This window comes from Embiotoca jacksoni, unplaced genomic scaffold, assembly GCF_022577435.1.
Source record: "Embiotoca jacksoni isolate LCO1_2020_lvr unplaced genomic scaffold, fEmbJac1.0.p SCAF_75, whole genome shotgun sequence".
NCBI classification, from domain to species: Eukaryota; Metazoa; Chordata; class Actinopteri; family Embiotocidae; genus Embiotoca; species Embiotoca jacksoni.
In genome coordinates this window covers 94073-113771 of record NW_027185431.1, presented here as the reverse complement: position 1 = coordinate 113771, position 19699 = coordinate 94073, and the positions used below count along the sequence as shown (strand labels likewise).

General features: G+C 47.6%; 2 protein-coding genes across 6 annotated transcripts; both read left to right on the top strand.

Moving 5' to 3' along the window:
- Positions 1 to 233: 233 nt before the first annotated feature.
- LOC138215422 (lethal(3)malignant brain tumor-like protein 4) lies at positions 234 to 13707 on the top strand. The gene is made up of 20 exons (XM_069177561.1): positions 234 to 475; positions 715 to 978; positions 1687 to 1709; positions 2306 to 2386; positions 2535 to 2620; positions 3310 to 3414; positions 3496 to 3631; positions 3715 to 3806; positions 3907 to 4049; positions 6234 to 6310; positions 6719 to 6804; positions 6930 to 7040; positions 7115 to 7229; positions 7346 to 7445; positions 7830 to 7958; positions 8133 to 8210; positions 8654 to 8727; positions 9922 to 10088; positions 10300 to 10362; positions 10450 to 13707. Exons 1-20 carry the CDS (start codon positions 234 to 236, stop codon positions 10774 to 10776), a joined length of 2499 nt encoding a protein of 832 aa, XP_069033662.1. The 3' UTR covers positions 10777 to 13707.
- A 137-nt stretch (positions 13708 to 13844) lies between these two features.
- Positions 13845 to 19112, top strand: LOC138215420 (transmembrane protein 200C-like). 5 transcript variants are annotated; one of them, XM_069177559.1, is made up of 5 exons: positions 13845 to 14211; positions 14747 to 14908; positions 14985 to 15213; positions 15361 to 15497; positions 16114 to 19112. In XM_069177559.1, exons 2-5 carry the CDS (start codon positions 14805 to 14807, stop codon positions 17186 to 17188), a joined length of 1545 nt encoding a protein of 514 aa, XP_069033660.1. In that variant the 5' UTR covers positions 13845 to 14211; positions 14747 to 14804; the 3' UTR covers positions 17189 to 19112. The 5 variants fall into 5 exon arrangements, with proteins under 5 accessions (XP_069033660.1, XP_069033656.1, XP_069033659.1 ...); XM_069177555.1 differs by having other exon boundaries at positions 13848 to 14211; positions 14982 to 15213; XM_069177558.1 differs by having other exon boundaries at positions 13848 to 14211; positions 14742 to 14908; positions 14982 to 15213.
- Positions 19113 to 19699: the final 587 nt, after the last annotated feature.

Genomic DNA, 19699 nt, shown 5'->3' with positions numbered 1-19699 from the left:
GTATCAATCAGTGTGTGTTTTACTGTGTGTTTATGTGTGTGTGGTGGGGGAACCTCAGGCTAATGATTTTCGTTCCCGGGGGAGGACAGAGTTGGGTGCGCACACTAACGCTAACTGCATGTCCATTAGGAGGAAATGGGGGCTGTTGGCCAATCAGAGCGATGTAGCTAAGTGCTTTCACTCAGGTCCTCAGACAGTAATCTGACCTGGTTTTAAATCCTCTTAAAAAAGACATGGACTTCTGGAGGTTCAGACCAGAACTCCACCCGACCAAAGAACACAACTGGTTCTGGACCAGGACCAGGACAAGCACCAAAACCAGCACCAGGACCAGGACCAGCACCAGGACCAGCACCAAAACCAGCACCAGCACCAGCACCAGGACCAGCACCAAAACCAGCACCAGGACCAGCACCAGGACCAGGACCAGCACTAGCACCAGCACCAGGAACAGGACCAGGACCAGATGGAGAAAGTTACATTACGGCTCAATTTGAATTTCACAAAATTTTCTTTGATCTTAGAAGGAGTTTAGTTTGAATCATGTGGTGAAAGAGACCCAACAATGACAACAAACAATAACAAACAATAACAAACAACATTGACAAACAACAACAAAAACATTGATAACAACAACAAACATCAGTTCTGAATCAGCTTCCTTTGAATGTGAGTCAGTGACTCCAATCTGAATCTGGATCTGATAACCCAAAGCATGTGGTTGGATCAGAACTGGGTCCAGATCCATATCCAGATCCTGATCCTGATCCTAATCCAGATCCAGATCCAGATCCTGATCCTGATCCAGATCCTGAAACCAGCAGCTGATCTGCAAGATGATGTTTCAAATCATCAAGAAGTCTTGATGGAGGAGAGAACTTACCTCCACTCCGTCCGACTGCTGCTCCGCTCTGAGGAGACAAGGGAGGAGGGGGCGGGGCCACCGAGAGACAGGGGAGGGGCCAGAGAGAGAGAGAGGTGGGTCTGCAGCTCCCAGTTCAGACCAGCAGCTGGACTCCAGCTCAGACTGGGAGGACGAGGATGACAACTTTATTTATTTACAAACACAAAATATTATTAACAACAAACAACAACAGCACTTCCTGTTTCCTTTAGGGTTAGGGTAGGACTTTTGCTGTGTGACGAAGGGTCTGAGGGGACAAACATCGACGATGATGTCATCACTGTGACCAAAGGGGGGCGCTGTCACACGTCGGTACAGATGTTCTCCAAACAGATGTGTTCTCCGCTCTCGTAGGAGAACGACGGATCCAGGAGGAACCAGGAGGAACCAGGTTCCATGTTCTACTGAGAACGTTCTGTCATCAACATGAACGTGGAAACGATGTGGAAGATTCAGACTTGATGGATACGTAAACAAACCATCAATCAATAGATGAATTAATCAGATTTATTGATGAATCTCATTGATTATCAGCCTTAAACCAACTTTATGTGTTGAATAATAAATGTTTATTGATCATTTGAACAATCATGTGATCACAGATCAATAATATCCGTAGAGTCTGTTGGTTTTTACATTTTTATTTCACAATTTTTTATTTCAGTCTATGAATATTGCGCCCCCCCCCCCCCCGCCCGCCCGCCTCTGTCGCTCTCTCCTGCAGGAGCATGCGCAGTACACTCCGTGTCTCCGTGTTTCCGTGTTGTTCCGTGTGTCAGCAGAGTGAGGCGGATCATCTCTGTCGGTAAGTTTCGGTTCTAAACTCCGGTTCTGGTCCCGGTTCGGCGCTGTTCCGTGCGCCCCGCCCCGTTGCTCCTCTCGGCGGCTCGCTCATGCAGCTGTGGCCGCTCTCGGAGCTCCGCGGCCGGTGGGGAGAGCCGCAGATCACCGCCTGGTTCCTCCGTTTGTTTCCTGATTGAAGCTGTCAGCGCAGACAGAAGGGCGACTTCCGCTTCACCTTCACAATAAGAGCCGAGAACTGATGTTTAGACACGTGGTTTCCATGGTAACTGGTGACAGGTGGCGGTGATGTGACGTGCTCTTCAGAGGACCTTATTGATGACGCTGATCGTGTCTGATGAAGATGATGATGAAGGTTTCTGTAACCAATCAGAAACTCTTTGATCAGCACCCACTTATTGATCATGAGGTCAGAGGTCATCATGTTGTTATTGATCACGTGGTCAGAGGTCAGATCCAGAAGCCTGAAACAGGAAACATGCTTCATGTCTCTTTAACGGACTCTTTGATCAATCAGGGGATGAGCTAAGCTTAATTTTACTGTGAAAGGGACAAACAGGAAGTGGAGCTGTTGCCTTTGAACTGTTATATTGATCACTGTCTTTCTCTGCTTCCTGTCTGAACAGAGAAGAACCAAAGAGGAAGAGGAGGAGATGAAGAACAAAGTCAGCAGCACTCAAGGTAACACACAAATACCTGCTCGTCCACCTGACTAAACTCTGCCCTCTGATTGGCTGACAAAGCTGAACCTGTGTCATCATGCTTCACTGTGATTGGCTCCAAGCAATGACGGTGGTGATGTCACTGACTGATGTGTGTTTATCCTCAGTGAGTGTGAAGAGACGCTCGTGGTCCTGGCAGCAGTACCTGACGGACACCAAGGCCGAGGCAGCTCCGCCCACTCTCTTCACACAGGTAACACACACACACACACACACACACACACACACAGTTAATACACACACACACACACACACACACACACACACACGTAACACACACAGGTAACACACACACACACACACACACACGTAACACACACACACACACGTAACACACACAGGTAACACACACACACACACACACAGGCTCAGAAAGACTTCTGAACAACATCATGTGCTACAGATTATTATTATTAAAACACAGAACATGTAACCTCTTTCCGACCTGTCTGTCTCTCTCTAACCTGTCTGTCTCTCTACCTGGCTTACTCTCTGACCTGTCTGTCTCTCTACCTGGCTTACTCTCTGACCTGTCTGTCTCTCTGACCTGTCTGTCTAACTGGCTGTCTCTCTGACCTGTCTGTCTCTCTACCTGGCTTACTCTCTGACCTGTCTGTCTCTCTGACCTGTCTGTCTCTCTACCTGTCTGTCTCTCTGACCTGTCTGTCTCTCTACCTGGCTTACTCTCTGACCTGTCTGTCTCTCCACCTGGCTTACTCTCTGACCTGTCTGTCTCTCTACCTGGCTGTCTCTCTGACCTGTCTGTCTCTCTACCTGGCTTACTCTCTGACCTGTGTCTCTCTACCTGGCTTACTCTCTGACCTGTCTGTCTCTCTGCCTGTCTGTCTCTCTGACATGTCTATTTATCTGTCTGTCTCTCAGTCCCAGTCCTTTCCCAGTAGGAGAACTGGTTTTAAAGTTGGGTTGAAGTTGGAGGGAATTGACCCGCTGCATCCCTCCATGTTCTGTGTGCTGACTGTTGCCGAGGTAACGCTCTGACAGACACATACACACACATACACACACATAGGTGAGGTCAGTCAGGTGAGTCTCCTGTCCTTCTGCCAGGTGATTGGCTTTCGGCTGCGTCTCCATATCGACGGGTTCTCGGAATGCTATGACTTCTGGGTAAACGCTGATTCAGCAGACATCAGACAGGCAGGCTGGTGTAAAGAGCACAACCACAAGCTTCACCCACCAAAAGGTAAGCACAGCCGGCCCCGCCCCCTCACAGGTAACCCCCCTGACACCGATGACCTCATTTACATGTCTGCCTCTCGCCCACAGGTTACAGTGAGACAGAGTTTGATTGGCAGCGCTACCTTCAGTCCACAGGCTCTCACGCTGCTTCGCCGAGCCTCTTCAGCTGTCGCACTGGAGTCAGTATACACCTGTCCGTATGTCCACCTGTCGCACTGCAGTCACTATACACCTGTCAGTCTGTTCACCTGTCTGTCTCTCTGCCTGTCTGTCTCTCAGGACTGTGGGTTCAGGGTGAGGATGAAGTTGGAGGCGGTCGACAGGAAGAACCCTGGACTTGTCTGCGTCGCTTCTGTTGCTGATGTCATTGATGACCACTTCCTGGTTCACTTCGACAACTGGGACGACACGTACGACTACTGGTGAGACAGACAGGCAGGCAGACGAACAGACAGGTGACAAGACAGTCAGTACTACTGATAGTATCAATAGTACCTTCAGTGGTAGTATCAGTAGTATCAGTATCAGTCGTATCAGTCGTATCAGTGGTATCAGTAGTATCAGTATTATCAGTAGTGTCAGTAGAATCAGTCGTATCAGTATCAGTAGTATCAGTCGTATCAGTATCAGTAGTATCAGTCGTATCAGTCGTATCAGTATCAGTAGTATCAGTATCAGTAGTATCAGTCGTATCAGTGGTATCAGTAGTATCAGTATTATCAGTCGCATCAGTGGTATCAGTATCAGTAGTATCAGTCGTATCAGTCGTATCAGTGGTATCAGTAGTGTCAGTAGTATCAGTAGTGTCAGTAGTATCAGTCGTATCAGTATCAGTAGTATCAGTCGTATCAGTATCAGTAGTATCAGTATCAGTAGTATCAGTCGTATCCGTAGTATCAGTAGTATCAGTATTATTATTACATTTCATTGAGCTGACGCTTTTATCAAAAGCGACTTACAATGAGTGCATTTCAACCATGAGGGTACAAAACCCGGAACAACAAGAATCAACAGTATCAGTAGTATCAGTCGTATCAGTGGTATCAGTGGTATCAGTGGTATCAGTGGTATCAGTGGTATCAGTGGTATCAGTAGTATCAGTTGTATCAGTCGTATCAGTCGTATCAGTGGTATCAGTAGTATCAGTCGTATCAGTCGTATCAGTGGTATCAGTGGTATCAGTAGTATCAGTCGTATCAGTCGTATCAGTGGTATCAGTCGTATCAGTGGTATCAGTGGTATCAGTCGTATCAGTGGTATCAGTGGTATCAGTAGTATCAGTCGTATCAGTGGTATCAGTGGTATCAGTCGTATCAGTGGTATCAGTGGTATCAGTAGTATCAGTTGTATCAGTCGTATCAGTCGTATCAGTGGTATCAGTGGTATCAGTAGTATCAGTCGTATCAGTGGTATCAGTGGTATCAGTGGTATCAGTAGTATCAGTCGTATCAGTGGTATCAGTGGTATCAGTGGTATCAGTAGTATCAGTCGTATCAGTGGTATCAGTAGTATCAGTCGTATCAGTGGTATCAGTGGTATCAGTCGTATCAGTGGTATCAGTCGTATCAGTCGTATCAGTAGTATCAGTCGTATCAGTCGTATCAGTGGTATCAGTCGTATCAGTGGTATCAGTCGTATCAGTCGTATCAGTCGTATCAGTAGTATCAGTAGTATCAGTCGTATCAGTCGTATCAGTGGTATCAGTCGTATCAGTCGTATCAGTGGTATCAGTAGTATCAGTTGTATCAGTCGTATCAGTCGTATCAGTAGTATCAGTCGTATCAGTCGTATCAGTGGTATCAGTCGTATCAGTCGTATCAGTGGTATCAGTCGTATCAGTGGTATCAGTCGTATCAGTCGTATCAGTAGTATCAGTCGTATCAGTAGTATCAGTAGTATCAGTCGTATCAGTCGTATCAGTCGTATCAGTGGTATCAGTCGTATCAGTCGTATCAGTCGTATCAGTGGTATCAGTCGTATCAGTGGTATCAGTAGTATCAGTCGTATCAGTCGTATCAGTGGTATCAGTCGTATCAGTGGTATCAGTAGTATCAGTTGTATCAGTCGTATCGGTAGTATCGGTCGTATCGGTGGTATCGGTAGTATCAGTAGTATCGGTAGTGTCAGTCGTATCAGTATCAGTCGTATCAGTATCAGTGGTATCAGTAGTATCAGTATCAGTAGTATCAGTAGTATCAGTGGTATCAGTGCTATCAGTAGTATCAGTGGTATCAGTAGTATCAGTCATATCAGTCGTATCAGTATCAGTAGTATCAGTCGTATCAGTATCAGTATCAGTAGTATCAGTCATATCAGTGGTATCAGTGGTATCAGTAGTATCAGTCGTATCAGTAGTATCAGTTGTATCAGTCGTATCAGTAGTATCTGTCGTATCGGTGGTATCGGTAGTATCAGTAGTATCGGTAGTGTCAGTAGTGTCAGTCGTATCAGTGGTATCAGTGGTATCAGTAGTATCAGTACTGCAGTACTTGTAGTTGTGGTGTTGACCAGCAGATGGAGCTGCAGATGCTTCTTTGAGACTCATTGATTCACATGTCAGATATTTATACTTTGAAACTGTATTGATGGTTGTATTGATCGATCAGGTGTGACAGCAGCAGTCCGTACATCCATCCTGTCGGCTGGTGTGAAGAGCAGGGACGGCCTCTGACCGCTCCTCAGGGTACGCAGTACTTTTACACATAGTACTCATACATACAGTACTCATACATACAGTACTTATACACACAGTACTCGTACACACAGTACTCATACACACAGTAGTTCTACACACAGTACTCATAGACACAGTACTTATACACAGTACGCATACACACAGTACTCGTACACACAGTACTCATACACACAGTACTTATACACAGTTCTTATACACACAGTATTTACACACACAAGTTCTACACACAAGTACTCATACATACAGTACTTAGACACAGTACTCATACACCTCATACACACAGTATTTATACACACAGTACACACAGTACTTGTACACACGGTACTTGTACATGCAGTCTTACAGTGTAGTATTCCGAGTACTTTTATTAGGAAAAGCCGGATGTTTGTTTTTCAGGCCATCCGAACCCCGAGAGTTTTATTTGGGAGGAATATCTGCAGGAAACTGGTTCTACTGCTGCTCCCAGTTCAACCTTCACCCCGGTGAGGAGGGGGGTAGAGGGAAAGGGGGGGTGGGGTGGGGGGTGGGGTGGGGGGTTACTGACAGAAATCAGGTCCAATCAGAGAGCTGCCTGTGATGACTGACAGCTGTCTCTGTGTCCAATCAGAGAGCTCCACATGGTTTCCAGGTGAACCACAGGCTGGAGGTGGTTGACAGGAGGAATCCCATGTTGATCCGCGTCGCCACAGTAACTGATACAGAAGACTACAGGGTGAAGGTACTGTCTACCTGTGTGCTGTGTGTACCTGTCTGTCTACCTGTGTGATGATGTAACCTGGTGTGTACCTGCAGGTTCATTTTGACGGCTGGTCGACTCAGTTTGATGTCTGGTGTGACAGCGACCTCTGTGACCTCCATCCTGTCGGCTGGTGTCAACGCTCAGGACACCCAGTGGAACCCCCCCCAGGTCAGACAGACAGGTCAGACAGACAGGTCAGAGGGAGAGACAGACAGGTCAGACAGACAGGTCAGACAGATTCACTGTCGTGTGTCTTATGTCTTGTGTGTCTGTGTGTGAGACAGGTTTGTCCCCCCTGTCGTCCCCCTCTCAGGGAGTTTGTCCCACTGCAGGCTGCAGAGGAGTCGGACACATCAAAGGAGCCAAATACACCGGACACCACAGGTACCTGTCTCACTCTCTATAGGTACCCGTCTCCCTCTTCTCAGGTACCTGTCTCCCTCTTCTCAGGTACCTGTCTCACTCTCCTCAGGTACCTGTCTCACTCTCCTCAGGTACCTGTCTCACTCTCCTCAGGTTTCTGCTGAATCATGTTGGTTTAAGCCAACTTGTTTTCTCTTTGCTGTGTCATGTTTCTTTTTGCTGATTCATCTTTCTGTTTCCTGACTTGTATATCCATTTGCTGTCATGTATGTTTGCCGACTCGTTTTTTTCTGACTCATGTTTTTCCTGCCGACTCGTTTTATTTTGCCGACTCATGTTTTCTCTGCTGACTCGTGTCTTCTGTCAGTCTCTGTGTTTGACTGTCTGTCCCCGTCTCTCGTCCAGTGCCTTCGGATGTCCATACTCAGACATCAACATGCGTAAGGAGGTGGTGCTTCCTGATAGGCTGGGAGGAGAGAGACTCGTCACCCTCGTACCTGTCACCATGCATCACCATGGCAACCAGTTAGACAGGTAAACTCACTGATGTAGAAAATATTTTGTGAACCAGAGACAAAGGAACGCTAATCAATGTAGACAAACATAAACAGGAAGTAAAGACAGAAGGCGTGTTGTTGACAGCAGCAGACAGCAGGGGGACAATTCATCATGACTTGTCTGTCTCTCGTCTTCCCGTCTGTGGAACAGGAGAGACGTTCAGGTGAAAATGGAGCCCCGAGACGAGACACTGCTGCCTCTGGGAAAGAGAAGAAGACTGACAGACGGGTATGTGAGACAGATAGACAGGTCTGTTACTGCCTGTCTCTCTCTCTTACTGCCTGTCTCTCTCTTGCTGTCTGTCTTTCTCTCTCACCGCCTGCCTCTCTCTCTCTCACTGCCTGTCTCTCTCTCTTATTGCCTGTCTCTCTCACTGACTGTCTCTTTCTCTTACTGCCTGTCTCTCTCTCTCTTACTGCCTGGCTCTCTCTCTCACTTCCTGTCTTTCTGATGATTTTCAGAATAAAGTTCAAGATCTTGTGCAGTGTGTGAGTGTTTGTGTGAGTAGATTATCTGTGGATGTTATATAAAAGTAAATGATATAACACACACATACACAGAGTGGTGTCTTCTGATAATTTACATGTATGTCCTCACAACATCAGTAAAATAAGTTTAGAGAGAATATTCTGAAGATCTTCTTCCTTCTTCTCTTTGGCTCTGCCCCCCAGACTGCTCCAGCCAACCAAATTCCTCTGTGTGAAACATGAAGAGGAGGAGCTTCACCTCGGAGCCCTCGGACCAGGTAGAACCGGTTCTGTTCTCAATCCCACTCTCATGATGTGTTGCCTTGGCAACAGACAGAAAAACAAGATGGCGGATGGTTGTATTCACTTGCACTTTAGCATCGTGTGGTTGACAGACAGACAGACAGGCAGGTAGGCAGGCAGTTCAGGCAGGCAGACAGATGGACAGATTAACAGACAGGCAGACTGACAAACAGACAGATTAACAGACAGACAGACAGATCATGATGAATTATGTAATGTGACGCTTTAAATGGTCAGTTTTATAAATGCTCGTCCACACTATGGAAACACTCACCACCCCGTGCTCTCCTCACTGTGTTTCCATGGAAACAGCAGGCAAAAGAAGTGGCTGTCTCCATGGAAACAGATCGCCATGGTAACTGCAGTGTTGGTTGTGCTGTGTGCTCTCTCCTCCTGCACACTCTCACTGATCAGCTGATTGAACAGGGTCACAGGGCCTGTCTCACTGTTCAGTGGGGTAAGACAGGTCAGTACACTGACTGGTTCACATATTCTAGTGAGTGGTTCAGGGTTTTGCAGGGTTTCTGTTGGTCCTGGTCCAACTGACACAACTGTGTGGTTGTTCAATTGTTGCCGTGTGGTTGTTCAGGTGTTTCTGTGTGGTTGTTCAATTGTTGCCGTGTGGTTGTTCAGGTGTTGCCGTGTGGTTGTTCAATTGTTGCAGTGTGGTTGTTCAGGTGTTGCCGTGTGGTTGTTACGGTGTTCCCGTGTGGTTGTTAAGGTGTTGCTGTGTGTTTGTTAAGGTGTTCCCGTGTGGTTGTTAAGGTGTTTCCGTGTGGTTGTTCAGGTGTTTCCGTGCGGTTGTTCAGGTGTTGCCGTGTGGTTGTTCAGGTGTTTCTGTGTGGTTGTTCAATTGTTGCCGTGTGGTTGTTCAGGTGTTGCCGTGTGGTTGTTCAATTGTTGCAGTGTGGTTGTTCAATTGTTGCAGTGTGGTTGTTCAGGTGTTGCCGTGTGGTTGTTACGGTGTTCCCGTGTGGTTGTTAAGGTGTTGCTGTGTTTGTTAAGGTGTTCCCGTGTGGTTGTTAAGGTGTTCCCGTATGGTTGTTAAGGTGTTGCCGTGTGGTTGTTAAGGTGTTCCCGTATGGTTGTTAAGGTGTTGCCGTGTGGTTGTTCAGGTGTTGCCGTGTGGTTGTTAAGGTGTGGTTGTTAAGGTGTGTCTGTCTCTCCAGCAGCAGACTCCAGTCTGCAGGCCGCCCTCCACCAGTCTGTCTTCCTTTCGGCCATGTCGGCGCAGCCTGGCCGGGACCTGTCCCTCTGCTGGGAGCAACACCGCAAACTGCTGCCGGGGGTCGCCAGAGTCCACGCAGAGACCGTCCAACACTGGAGCGTCCAGCAGGTCAGTAAGACTGGTGAGAAAGAGAGACAGGTGGGAGAGAGACAAAAATATGCAATAACGATCTCTCCTTCTGGTTGCTAGACAGTTGTTGCTATGTTGGTTGTAAATAATGAGTATTTACTATATTTTTTTTATTATTCTGTGTTATTAATGGAGACTTCAGTGTACCCGTCTTACCGTCTGTCTGTCTTACCTATCTGTCTCTCTGCAGGTGTCAGATTTCATTGAGTCTCTCCCCGGCTGTGAGGAACAAGCCAAACAGTTCAGAGACGAGGTGAGACAACCAATCAGCTGCTGTAGGTTTCATGACATTGCATTGGCATTACTGTCATCTGATTGGTTCTTGCTTCTATCCGTCTAGCAAATTGATGGGAGGGCCTTTCTTCTGCTAACCCAAAGAGACATCGTCAAGATCATGTCAATCAAACTTGGACCCGCCCTCAAGATATACAACTCCATCCTGATGTTCAAACATGCTGAGGACTGGAACCAAACACAGACTGATGACAGGAACCAACCACAGGCTGAGGATAGGAACCAATCACAGGCTGAGGACAGGAACCAGTCACAGGCTGAGGATAGGAACCAATCACAGGCTGAGGACAGGAACCAATCACATGCTGAGGACAGGAACCGATCACACGCTGAGGACAGGAACCATTCACAGGCGGAGGAAAGTGAAACCTGATACCTACAACCAGTGACTGAGTAAATCCTGAACACCTGATGATAGACCTCAAACCCACGTCACCCGGCCCTGCCCCCTCTTTTATGGAGGGACTGTTTTTCACTTGTTTCCTGTCGTTTGGATGCTCTTGAGGAAAAAAATACTCCTGAGCTCCATTTCAGGCTTCACCCTGGCTCATCTATTGAAGGGGTGGGGCTTATATGACTCTTAGAGAGCAGAAAACTCCCTTCTGAAACTGGACTCACTAAAACCAGGACCAATGTCCAAAGGATTCTGGGCTGTTGAGGCCAAAACAAAAGTAAACAACATTGACACCTGAAAACAAAACGGCTGGCAGGAAACACGCTGCTGCAGGCCGGCTGAAACATCCTTTAATTATGAAGAGAGTCATAAGAAATATGTTGAAATAGTGAGAACGGTCCAATAATAAGACCAAACACCTCATTTTACAACTGTGAGAAAAGGGGATCTGTTAACAAGATGTGACCTGTTAACGAGATGTGATCTGTTCACGAGATGTGGCCTGTTAACGAGATGTGATCTGTTCACGAGATGTGGCCTGTTAACGAGATGTGATCTGTTCACGAGATGTGGCCTGTTAACGAGATGTGATCTGTTCACGAGATGTGGCCTGTTAACGAGGCGTGGCCTGTTAACGAGACGTGGCCTGTTAACAAACGAGACGTGACCTGTTAACGAGACGTGATCTGTTAACGAGACGTGACCTGTTAACGAGACGTGGCCTGTTAACGAGACGTGATCTGTTCACGAGATGTGGCCTGTTAACGAGACGTGATCTGTTCACGAGATGTGGCCTGTTAACGAGGCGTGGCCTGTTAACAAACGAGACGTGACCTGTTAACGAGATGTGACCTGTTAACGAGACGTGGCCTGTTAACGAGACGTGGCCTGTTAACAAACGAGACGTGACCTGTTAACGAGACGTGATCTGTTAACGAGACGTGATCTGTTCACGAGATGTGGCCTGTTAACGAGACGTGGCCTGTTAACAAGACGTGGCCTGTTAACGAGACGTGGCCTGTTAACGAGACGTGACCTGTTAACGAGACGTGGCCTGTTAACGAGACGTGGCCTGTTAACGAGACGTGACCTGTTAACGAACGAGACGTGATCTGTTAACGAGACGTGATCTGTTAACGAGACGTGATCTGTTAACGAGATGTGACCTGTTAACGAGACGTGGCCTGTTAACGAGACGTGACCTGTTAACGAGACGTGACCTGTTAACGAGACGTGGCCTGTTAACGAACGAGACGTGACCTGTTAACGAGACGTGATCTGTTAACGAGACGTGATCTGTTAACGAGATGTGACCTGTTAACGAGACGTGGCCTGTTAACGAGACGTGGCCTGTTAACGAGACGTGGCCTGTTAACGAGACGTGACCTGTTAATGAGATGTGGCCTGTTAACAAACGAGACGTGGCCTGTTAACGAGACGTGGCCTGTTAACGAGACGTGATCTGTTAACGAGACGTGATCTGTTCACGAGATGTGGCCTGTTAACGAGACGTGACCTGTTAACGAGACGTGGCCTGTTAACGAGACGTGGCCTGTTAACGAGATGTGACCTGTTAACGAGACGTGGCCTGTTAACGAGACGTGGCCTGTTAACGAGACGTGACCTGTTAACGAGACGTGGCCTGTTAACGAGACGTGGCCTGTTAACGAGACGTGACCTGTTAACGAGACGTGGCCTGTTAATGAGACGTGGCCTGTTAACGAGACGTGGCCTGTTAACGAGACGTGACCTGTTAACGAGACGTGGCCTGTTAATGAGACGTGGCCTGTTAACGAGGCGTGGCCTGTTAACGAGACGTGACCTGTTAACGAACGAGACGTGACCTGTTAACGAGACGTGATCTGTTAACGAGACGTGGCCTGTTAACGAGACGTGATCTGTTAACGAGATGTGACCTGTTAACGAGACGTGGCCTGTTAACGAGACGTGGCCTGTTAACGAGACGTGATCTGTTAACGAGACGTGATCTGTTAACGAGACGTGATCTGTTAACGAGACGTGACCTGTTAACGAACGAGACGTGATCTGTTAACGAGACGTGATCTGTTAACGAGACGTGATCTGTTAACGAGATGTGACCTGTTAACGAGATGTGACCTGTTAACGAGACGTGGCCTGTTAACGAGACGTGGCCTGTTAACGAGACGTGATCTGTTAACGAGATGTGACCTGTTAACGAGACGCGACCTGCTAACGAGACGAGGCCTGCTAACGAGACGTGACCTGTTAATGAGACGTGACCTGTTAACGTGATGCAGCTGACATTAACAAGTCCGTCATCACGTTAATGTTCAGTTTGTCTTTAATGTCAGAGCTCATCAAATCAAGTTTCTAACAGGAAGTTGATGATGATGTCAGACTGTGACTCCACCCCCACGGCAATGACTGTTCCTCTCAGGTTTCTGACACTGACATCATCCCTGCCTCCTCAGCTGTGATTGGTCAGTTGTGAAAACGTGATACGCAGCGGGACAACGACATCACGTCTCTGAAACAATCAGTGAAATGTTTAGAATTATTCAGTTTAAATTCCAGAGTTTATATTTATAATTTTATTCTCGTGTTACAGAGTATCTATTGTTATCTACTGTATCGCCATAGAGTTCTATTTTAAAGTTTATATATAGATCTATATTTGTATTTCAGTCCTGCTGAGCTTCAAACCAACAACCTGACAGGAAGCTCTCTAACCCAGTGTTATAAAGGTAATCTCAGACCAGCAGGGGGCGCTCCGCTGCACATTCTCAGTTGATAACTCCAGTTTCTATGTTTCCTCAGGTTTCCACGGTAACAGCCGATGTTTTCATGTTTCCAACAGTCAGCTGAAGTTTGTATTCACTTCCTGTTTGCTGTTTCTGTCAGTGTTTGATGAGATCAATAAAGTTTCTGATCCCATCTGTGTGCTGTTCATTCATTGGCTCCTCAAGTCTCTGTGATGTCACACAGGTGTTCACTCTGGATCTGCAGGTATCTGAGAAGAATCAGTCATAAAAACCATCTCAACAAATTCTGACAAAACAAACAAACAACAAAAACAAAACAAAATCAAACAAAAAACAAAACAAAACAGATAGATAGACAGATAGAGAGGTAGAGAGACAGACAGACACATGACAAGAGACAGACAGACAGGTAGAGAGACAGACAAGAATCAGGCAGAATCACAAAAAGAAAAAAAGAAACTCTGCCTGTCTGTCTCTCTGTTGGAGGAGGAGTCAGTGACTTCCAGCATCACTGCAGAGAGATCAGAGGGAGGAGCCAAGAGGAGCCGAGAGGAGCCGAGAGGAGCCGATGAGAGGAGCCGATGAGAGGAGCCGATGAGAGGAGCCGATGAGAGGAGACAATGAGAGGAGACGATTTAAAAAGGAACATGAAGCAACCCCAGCTCCATCAGTGAGAACACCTTCTATTGTGTGTGTGTGTGTGTGTGTGTGTGTGTGTGTGTGTGTGTGTGTATACTGTGTATATTGTGTTGTGTGTGTTGTTGTTGATCAGTATTAATCTGTTTGCATCCTGCAGTATTGGACAGTACTCTTCCTCTCTACCCGTCTCTCGCTACCTGTCTCTCTCTACCTATCTCTCTTTCTATTTGTCTCTCTACCTGTCTCTCTCTATAACTGTCTCTCTACTTGTCTCTCTCTACCCGTCTCTATACCTGTCTCTCTACCTGTCTGTCTCTTTACCTGTCTCTCTATCTACATGTCTCTCTACCTGTCTCTCTTTCTATCTGTCTCTCTACCTGTCTCTCTCTATACCTGTCTCTCTACCTGTCTCTCTCTACCCGTCTCTATACCTGTCTCTCTACCTGTCTGTCTCTCTACCTGTCTCTCTATCTACGTGTCTCTCTACCTGTCTCTCTACCTGTCTCTCTCTTTATCTGTCGCTCTACCTGTCTCTCTCTCTGATTGAAGTTGATGACTCAGTACAGGTGAGGTGGTGGTGGGCGGGATCTAACCCCTGAGCTGCCGTCTGCTTGGTGGGTGGTGATGATTGCGACGGGCGGTCTGCTGAGGATCAACGCGCGGCGACAGGACTCACTGAGATCCAAACCACGCAAGGCACACACACACAAGAGGAAGAGCAAGAAGAGGTACCACACATACACAAACACACACAGTTGATGTAACCTGTCACTACATGATGATGTCACTTCCTGTGCCCAGAAGGAGCGAGGTTGTGGTGGTGAAGGGGAAGCTGAAGCTGTGTTCGGTCTCGGGTCTCGTGGCAGTTCTCGGTGTCCTGGTTCTGCTGGTGGGCGGAGTCATGGCGGCTCTGGGCTACTGGCCTCGTGACGGGCTGTTTTTCACCGCTCAGCCACAGGAGGGCACCGCCATGGCCTCGGTGTCCTCCAGCAGCCCCGCCCCCGCACCCGGACCTGGACCTGCGGACGACCCGGTTAGAACCACATCCGCACCAGACCAGAACCCAGAGGCCGAGTCCATACTGAGAACTCAGGACCTCCTGGTCCTCCTGGTACAGTCTGGCAGGTCTGATGCTGCAGTTTTAAAGCAGATGTTTTGTTGAAAGTCTCTCTGCTTGCAGGGAGGAGACAGCGAGGAGGACCTGGGAGGACACGAAGAGGTCAGAGGAGGAGGTGACGAAAGTTTCAAACAAACAGAAACCATAAACGAGACGACCCGACAGGATCCGCGAGGCTTTCTGCAGTATTTTCTGGACAGGTAAACAAACCTCTCTGAGACATTTAATATGGCTACAGGAGTAGGAGGTTCTGCAGGTTCTTCAGGAGGTTCTGGTGGACGTTTTAGGAACACTTGTATAGAGTTAACTTTAAGTGGTTATTGGAAAGGTTCTGGTAGTTCCTTAGGGGTTCGTTAGGTGGTTCTAAGAGTCCTTCAGGATTCTTGAGATTCTTGTTTTTGTCCTGAGTGTCCTGTTCTTACATGTCTTCGTTTGTAGTGATCTTGTCAGAGGTTCTTGTCCCTTTGAAACGGTCCAAACTAAGGAGGTTGTCCCTTATAAGGATCTCATAGTTAAGATGGTTCTGTAAGGGCTTTAGGAGAATGGACTGGTCCTTCAGGAGGTTCTGGGGGTCATTTTAGGAACTCATGGTTCTAATAGTCCATTAGAAGGTTGCAGTTGTTCCTAATGTGGATCTTGAAGTTCTTAGGACATTGTAGTGGTAATTAGGATGTTAGTGGTTCTCTGTGAGCCTTTGTTGCTCCTTTGGACAGTTCTAGACTTTCAGGACGGTTCTAGAGGTCCTTCGGGATGCTGTGGCTGTGACCTGTCTCCTCAGGTATCTGTACTCTGATAGTCTGTGACTTCTCTCCTCAGGTATCTGTACTCTGATAGGCTGAAGGTCTTCGGCCCTCTCATCATGGGGATCGGGATCTTCCTCTTCATCTGTGCGAACGCCGTCCTGCATGAGAACCGCGACAAGAAGACGAAGGTGATCAACCTACGGGACATTTACTCCACCGTCATCGACCTCCACAGCCTCCGTAAACCCAACTCCTCCTCTGGCTCCGCCCACCGTGCCTCGGCCAATCCGCTCAACGGCCTCGTTAACTACGTCCAATCAAAGAGCCTGGAGACCAAACCCAGGGCGTACCCAGCCTCCCTGCTGAGCAGGACGGAGGGAGGAGGAGAGGGGGGAGGTGGGCCATTGTCAAGGCAACCTGGCAGCAGCAGAGGGGGAGGAGGAGGAGGAGGAGGGGGGAGGGGCAGTGATGAAGGAGGAGATGGCGTCTTCAGTATCTACCACGAGCAGCCAGATGCTCCTCACCCCTCCTTCTCCTCCCACAGACTGTCCCTCCCACAGAGCTTCAGCCCCGCCCACCTCTCCACCTGCTGCACCTCCCTGCAGAAGGAGGCGCTCAGCTCCTTCACCTTACCCCTGCGCCGCCCGCGACCCCCCTCCCCCCACAGGAGGCACTCAGCTCGGGCCTGGACCAGCCGGGGCTGGAGGGGAGGAAGAGGAGGAGAGGGATGGAGGGGGGCCAGGGAAGGGGACAGACAGGAGGAGGAGGTGTATGCATGCCCACCTCCTCCTGTGTGCTCCTCCACCCCCCCCACACACAGCCTCCAGCGGGGGCCGACGCAGGGCTCACAGGCACTGCTCCTCCTCTCCTCCTCCTCCCTCACCCCCTCACACCTGTCTCTCTCCTCCCTGTCTCTCCTCCTCTCTTCCTCCACACCGGCCCCCCCCTGCAGGAGGCGGAGCCTGCCGACCGGCAACATCATCACTTGTTACATCAAACTGACGCACAGAGAGGACAAATCGTTCAAGTCAACGTCATCGCATCAGGTGACATCACAGTGCGGCTCAAACAGGGATAAACTGAGGATGATGTCACACAGTGGGGGGAGGAAGGAGGAGGAAGAGGAGGCGGAAGAGGAGGTGGAGTAGGAGGAGGGAGTAGGAGAAGGGAGGAGGAGGAGGAGGAGGGTGATGAAGATGATGAAGATGATATTAATGAACTTCCTGTTTATTGATCTTCATGTTTTTTTTTCTTTCTTATTAAACTGTAGGGGAATCAAATTGGGGTTGGGGGGCCCTCTGGAGGCTGAGTGGAGTCATGACAGGGACACGAACTGACTCCAGCTAACCGTAGAAAACATCGAGGCCTTCATGAGGACATCCTGATCTTCTTCTTATTTCATATGATTTTGATTAACAGAACTGAGTGAGAGCAGCTGCTGACTGCAGTGCATCATGGGTAATCAGACAACCATCACTGTGAGACTGAAGGAAAGTTAAAATCAGAGAGATATTCAGGCAGCTTCTGAATGCGTTTTTCTAGAGGTTTATTGTGAAAGGACTTCAGAGACAGTGATAGAAACAGGAAGTCACTGTGAATGTGAACATACGTGTTTCATTTGTGTGAGTTCAGGTGTGTTGGACAGTCTGTAAAACAGACACTTTCAGCCTTTATAACAGAACTATTTATCTTGGAACTACTTTCCATGGTGGACTTATACACTCCTGCTGTGTTGGATCAGCATCTGTATCCAGCACCTGAACGCAGCACAACGAGGGACACTGCCGCTTGAAGCTGATTGGCTGTTTGAGGCTCCTGGAAGGTGAAATCAGATTTTAAAAGGATTCTGCTTGTTAAATGTTTCACATGTGATGTTTGTAGAAGAAGCCAGGAACAATGGCAGATCAACACGAGGGTCCATCAATAGTTCAGAGGGTTCCTGAACGCAGCACAGAGAAGCACACGGAGGACCAACAACCATCATCAGCAGGTATTCAGAGTTATTGATCACCACGGTAACGTTGCCGCTGGTACCAGAACATCTGTGACGTCATCACCAACCTGAAACTGGAGCAGAGAAACATCAGATCTTGGAAGAAACTCTTCAACACGCTCGTTTACAGCTGACTGTTCCTGAGCCCACGCAGTGATTTCCACTGAAGAATCAGGGCTGTTTTTAGAGGTTTTTCTGTGTAGAACTCTGGCAATCTTCAAAGAAGAGACGCTCAAAATGTTTGTTTTTGTTGTTGTGTTCTGTTTCCGTGTCTCGCCCAGTTTCAGCGCGCTGTGACCGTCGTGTCGTCATGTTGGAGAAGCCTGTTGCCACGGCGATACAGTTCAGGTGGTTTGTGTTCTCTGGGTTTCAAAGACGCAGCAACAGACAGGAAACTGAAACAAAGTGACAAACAGGGAAGAAGAAGAGCACACAGACTAAATACAGCAGGGAGGGAAGGACAACGAGGGACAGGTGAAAGTAATCAGGGGGCGTGGCCAACAATCATACAAAGGGCAGGAAGTGAAACAAGACACAATCAAACAGGAAGCACCAAACCCAGACTGACCTGAAGACTAGGAACCAGAACAGAAGCTCAGAAAGCTCCGGTGGAACTCGGTGTTGACAGTCTGACTCTGGGGGACCAATTCACTAATGTTCTCGTACCAGCAATCACGTTAACGTGTTGATCGATAACTCTGAATATGTCCTCATGAAAGTTTTTGGTCCTTGTGCCTTGTGGTCAGGAACCCTCTGATCTACTGATGGAACCTCATGATAACAAACTTCTTTTTAACAGCTTTCTTGAAGAAATTGTATTTTCTTGATTCTTGTTGTTCTGGTTTTTGTACCCTCATGTTTGAAATGAATTTATTGTAAGTCGCTTTGGATAAAAGTGTCAGATAAATGAAATGTAATGTAACAGGAACTCCGATGATCAGCTGATCAGTTCATCATCATCATGTCAGACTCTGATGAAACTTTGATTCTCTTGTCTTCCACTGAAACTTGTTTCTCCCAAACAGCACAAACACTCCGTTCACTGTTAATGTCAGAATAAAGTGGTTTGTCTGACGGGCTGAGAGCACCTGAGTGCACTTGTGATGATGATGATGATGAAGATGAGTGCACCTTTGGAGTGCCTGCAGGTGAGGCAGTGAGCGAGTACGTGCCTGCGGAGCGGAGCTCATGAATTATGTTATTATTATTATTATTAATGTTGTGGGTCAGAAGCCGGTAACGTACACGGTTACCAGAGGGAGGGTGGTGTTTAGAGCTGCCGGTGTTCCTGTGTTCGGTCTGGTATACGGTTCCACGGTTCCACAGCGTCGGATCTTCAGCAGCAGACTCATGATGTTTTCTACAGTTTTCTACAGTTTCATACCGTTTTATATCGTTTCATACAGTTTCATACAGTTTCATACCGTTTTATATCATTTTATACAGTTTCATACAGTTTCATACCGTTTCATACCGTTTTATATCGTTTCATACAGTTTCATACCGTTTTATATCGTTTTATATCATTTTATACAGTTTTAAACAGTTTCGTACAGTTTCATACAGTTTATCCAGTTTTAAACAGTTTCATACAGTTTCATACAGTTTCATATAGTTTTATACAGTTTCACACAGTTTCATATAGTTTTATACAGTTTAATACAGT